Source organism: Octopus bimaculoides, chromosome 25, assembly GCF_001194135.2.
Source record: "Octopus bimaculoides isolate UCB-OBI-ISO-001 chromosome 25, ASM119413v2, whole genome shotgun sequence".
Classification (NCBI taxonomy): domain Eukaryota; kingdom Metazoa; phylum Mollusca; class Cephalopoda; order Octopoda; family Octopodidae; genus Octopus; species Octopus bimaculoides.
Genome location: NC_069005.1, coordinates 11,202,812 through 11,207,080, shown reverse-complemented (window position 1 = coordinate 11,207,080; position 4,269 = coordinate 11,202,812). Strand labels below are relative to the sequence as shown.

Here is a 4,269-nt window from a genome sequence, read left to right as displayed (position 1 = left end):
ATGTGTGTGTGTGTGCATATTTATGCATGTATATTTGAACACAGGAATACGAATGTGTATATGTATGCATGTATGCATGTAAGACTATGCATGCTTGTCTGTGTATACTGGATGTACCTATGTGCATAGGATTAAATGCATGGACTGCACTAATCAAACTGCACATTTATTGTTCGTTATTATTATTATCATTATTATCAACATCATATTTATCATTGTTATTTTTATTATTGTTATTGTTGTTATTATTATCATTATTATTACTGGCATCACCGCCTCAATAATTAAATCAAAAATCTGAGACGTTAACCAACTTGATACATGATTCCTAACTATTTAATTTCAACTGGGAGTAGATCCATCTTGTTAATGCAGGAGAGCTTTTCGAGTTGCATTTTGAAGATATTCTGCCAAGATTTAACCATAACCTACAATTCAAAGAAAAATATTAATGTTTTATCCCAACCGCACATACACAGCAAAGTTTGTTGCTATTGGTGGTGGTGGTGGTGGTGGTGGTGGTGGTGGTGGAATTTACGAGGGCGTGCTGAAAAGTTTTTGGCTTTGGGTAAAAGAAAATAGAGGAGCATCACTTAATTATGATTTTATTCAACATATTCCCCTCTCAGATTCACACACTTATTGCAGCAGTCCTTCAGTTTTTCTAAGGCCTGAAAAAGAACTCGGGGAGGTTGGGCATCCAACTAGGCCTTTCGCGATACCCTTAAGGCCAGGAACTTTTCATCACCGCATCGTAGTCTCTACTTCATCTTGAACGAGCAGGTCTGGGATAAATGACGTTCCACTGATAGCCATCACGTATCTTTTTTCAGAGATAATATCCACCCACGCACCCATCGAGATTTCCAGTACTTTATTGTGTCCTTTTTTTTAAAAAATTGTTTAGAGTGGTACAGAGAGAGATTTAGCTATTTATTCTAGAAAATTTATCTGAGAAAATTCAAACTCACAGATTATCCACATTCCAGCTGACCAGCTCACTTCAGCGAGGCTCGATTGAATGAGTTCATTCACAAGGATCCGCACCAATCCACTAAGAAATTGGACCAGCAGATGGGATGCTCTTATAATATCGTAGCCCGTAGCCCGTAGCCTTCACTCGATGGGCAGGGTCAAAAACTCAGCACATGGGTGTCACACACTCTAAACGAAAGAGAAATCTAGTGGTCATTTATCACCAGTTGGATCGCTGGACACCAGAGATTTCTTTACTGCATCGTCACCGGCAATTTATATTGATTTACGCCAATATAAAGCAGAGAAAAGAATAGTTGAGTCCTGATAAGCAAGCAACAAACTGAACCAAGCCAGAGCTGCATCCACTCAAAACAATGATCTACGTTTGGTGAGATTTAGAGGGCTTATCCACAACGAAATGACACCGCTTAAGTAACTTTCTTGATATCCTACTGAAACCCCTTTCGATATATATACAAGCACTTCCTTAGAGACCATCTAGATACGCTAAACTACCTCCCAAACACTACGAAAGAAGAGACAGTCATGTACCTTCGATGTTCTGAACCTCTATACTAATATTCCATATGACTATGGAATAGAAGCAACGAATCCCGTTTGAAAACTATCCCAAACTACCAGGACGCATCAAAGAGGAACTTATAATTGATTAAAACTTATCCTCCAGAACCATTATTTCTTGTATGATGCCATTACTACCAACAAAAATGTGGAATTGCGATGGGGTAAAAAGTAGCCCCATTTCATGCAAACCTAGTAATGGGGTATTTAGAATTGACTGTATATTACGTATCACGAACAAATTATGGATACTTATTTTAGAACTGGAAAAGATATTTAGGAGGCTTCTTTATCCTTTGGAATGAAAGTATTGATACACTCTTCGAACTTAAAATACTGCTCAATGGTATAAATACTAACATACAATTTACAATGGAATACAACAAAGAGAAACTCCCATTTCTTGACGTTTTAGTTTAAAAAGTCAATAAACAAGTTGAAACTGCACAAGTTAATGTGTGAAAAACAAAATAGGAATTTTGAAAGAAGGTTCTATAAAACATCGAATGGCTATGGGGGTCTACCAGAATAAAATATTAGTCAAAGGGGTTCATAAATAAAAAAATAATTGAGAACCACTTGGCTAGACGGAAGCGTGATATATCCTGTCATCCATCATCATCACCACCTCTATCATTATTACCATCACACACCATCATCACAACTACCACCACCATCGTCATCATCGTCATCGCCACCACCACCCTAACCGCCACTACCATTACCACTACACGCATCACCATTACCATCACCATCATTACTACTAGGAGGCGCAATGGCCCAGTGGTTAGGGCAGCGGACTCGCGGTCATAGGATCGCGGTTTCGATTCCCAGACCGGGCGTGTTTATTGAGCGAAAACACCTTAAGCTCCACGAGGCTCCGGCAGGGGATGGTGGCGAACCCTGCTGTACTGTTTCACCACAATTTCTCTCACTCTTTCTTCCTGTCTCTGTTGTGCCTGTATTTCAAAGGGTCAGCCTTGTCACACTGTGTCACGCTGAATATCCCCGACAACTACGTTAAGGGTACACGTATCTGTGGAGTACTCAGCCACTTGCACGTTAATTTCACGAGCAGGCTGTTCCGTTGATCGGATCAACTGGAACCCTCGACATCGTAAGCGACGGAGTGCCAACACATCACTACTACCACCACCATCACCAAAACCGCCACCACCACCACCACCACCATGAACAAAAACGTCAACAACAACAAGTACTTACCTTTTATAATGGTCTGATTTGGTTCTAGTGATAGGTTCCTTGAACATGTTCCACAATTCGGCGCGGTGCTTCCAGCCGACCTCGCAGAAATCATTAGCCGTGTAACAACTCTTTTGTATTCTGAAAATGTTCCTGCGTATTATATTACAGTTCACTAACTGAGATCTGTAGATTTTTGTCAGCTGTCCCACGACACAATTCATGATACTCTTTATCCAGATCATACCCTGTGAAGTTTAACAATTGACAGTAGAAGAAAACAAAATTGTGTTTTGAAGAATTGCTCTGTTGACGAGCGATAATAATTTATTCAGAATAATAATCTCTTTATTAATGATCTTATTAAATGTTTGTTACATCCCGAATATGTATGGAACAACCATTAGAAAACTAGAGCTAATGATGGAAAAGTATATATATTTATATATGTGTGTGTGCATGTGTGTGCGTGTGTGTGTGTATGTGTGTTTGTGTGTGTGAGTGTGTCGTGAATGGAACACCCGATGCTTTGAGGGAGTAATTTCCACTGCGCCAAATCGCAGCCTACCGGCAAAAACACAGCCCTAGTTTCATCCCCTAGTAAATCCCCATGTATTTTAAACATTTTCTCTATTCAAGACGTTAACATCGTGGAGGTAGAGTTGCCTCCCTTACCTAAAGACCTCAAATTTCTGCCACCCGACCTCGTTTTAGAGGTTATTTTTTTGTAGTAAAAAAGAGTTGCTGAAATTTTAAAACCAACTTGTATTAATATGCTCGTATGTACGTATATGTGCATGTATATACGCTTATATGCATTAATATTTGTCTTGTTTGCGTTTTTTGTTTGTGTGTGTGTATCTGTCTGTCTGTGTTGAAGTTGTGAGAAAGAGAACATGGAAATGAATAAAAGAAACGAGATCTTTATAGCGCAATCTAGACAGTGGGGGTGAATCCCTAATCGCACAATAAGCAGCTACTTTCCAATCGCTATGCACTTCTGTTTCCTCTTTACTGTCGGTGGAATATACAGAAATTATTGCCCTAAAGTACTTCACTGGCAAACGCAGTATGGTTGCCAAAACATCGAACCAAGTAAAACACCAGGTAAGTAGTTGTCAAAGTATAAAACGAGTAAAAATATTAAATAGCTAAACATGCTTCTCTCTCCTTCATACTATGTTTTTAAGCCACCCTCCACACTCTCTCTCTCTCTCTCTCTCTCTCTCTCCCTCTCTTTCCCTCTCCCTCTCTCTCACTCTCTATTTTTCTTACTGTTTTTCTTGCTATGTATTTCCCACGCGCGGTTCCGATCAGAGGTGGTACTTACTACGTCATTCAAACGGTATGTTCTCTTGGCTTTAAGACAATGAACACGCGGGTTGTTCCTCGGCAAATGTTCTGCACCACAGGGGAATCTGGCATTCAAACAATTATAGAATCTGCAGTCTAAATTCCTACTGAATCGAAGACATTGTTTCGTGACCGCTGAAAATAAAGAAAAGA

General features: G+C 39.6%; 1 protein-coding gene across 1 annotated transcript in view; it reads right to left on the bottom strand.

Moving 5' to 3' along the window:
• Window positions 1-14: 14 nt before the first annotated feature.
• Window positions 15-4,269, bottom strand: part of LOC128250814 (uncharacterized) — an 8,593-nt gene continuing 4,338 nt past the window's right edge. Inside the window, exons 2-4 of the mRNA XM_052976799.1 lie at window positions 4,094-4,251; window positions 2,785-3,011; window positions 15-428 (exon numbers count right to left, since the gene is read on the bottom strand). Of these exons, the coding sequence (XP_052832759.1) occupies window positions 329-428; window positions 2,785-3,011; window positions 4,094-4,251 (485 nt within the window). The 3' untranslated portion in view covers window positions 15-328. The remainder of the gene's footprint in view (window positions 429-2,784; window positions 3,012-4,093; window positions 4,252-4,269) is intronic.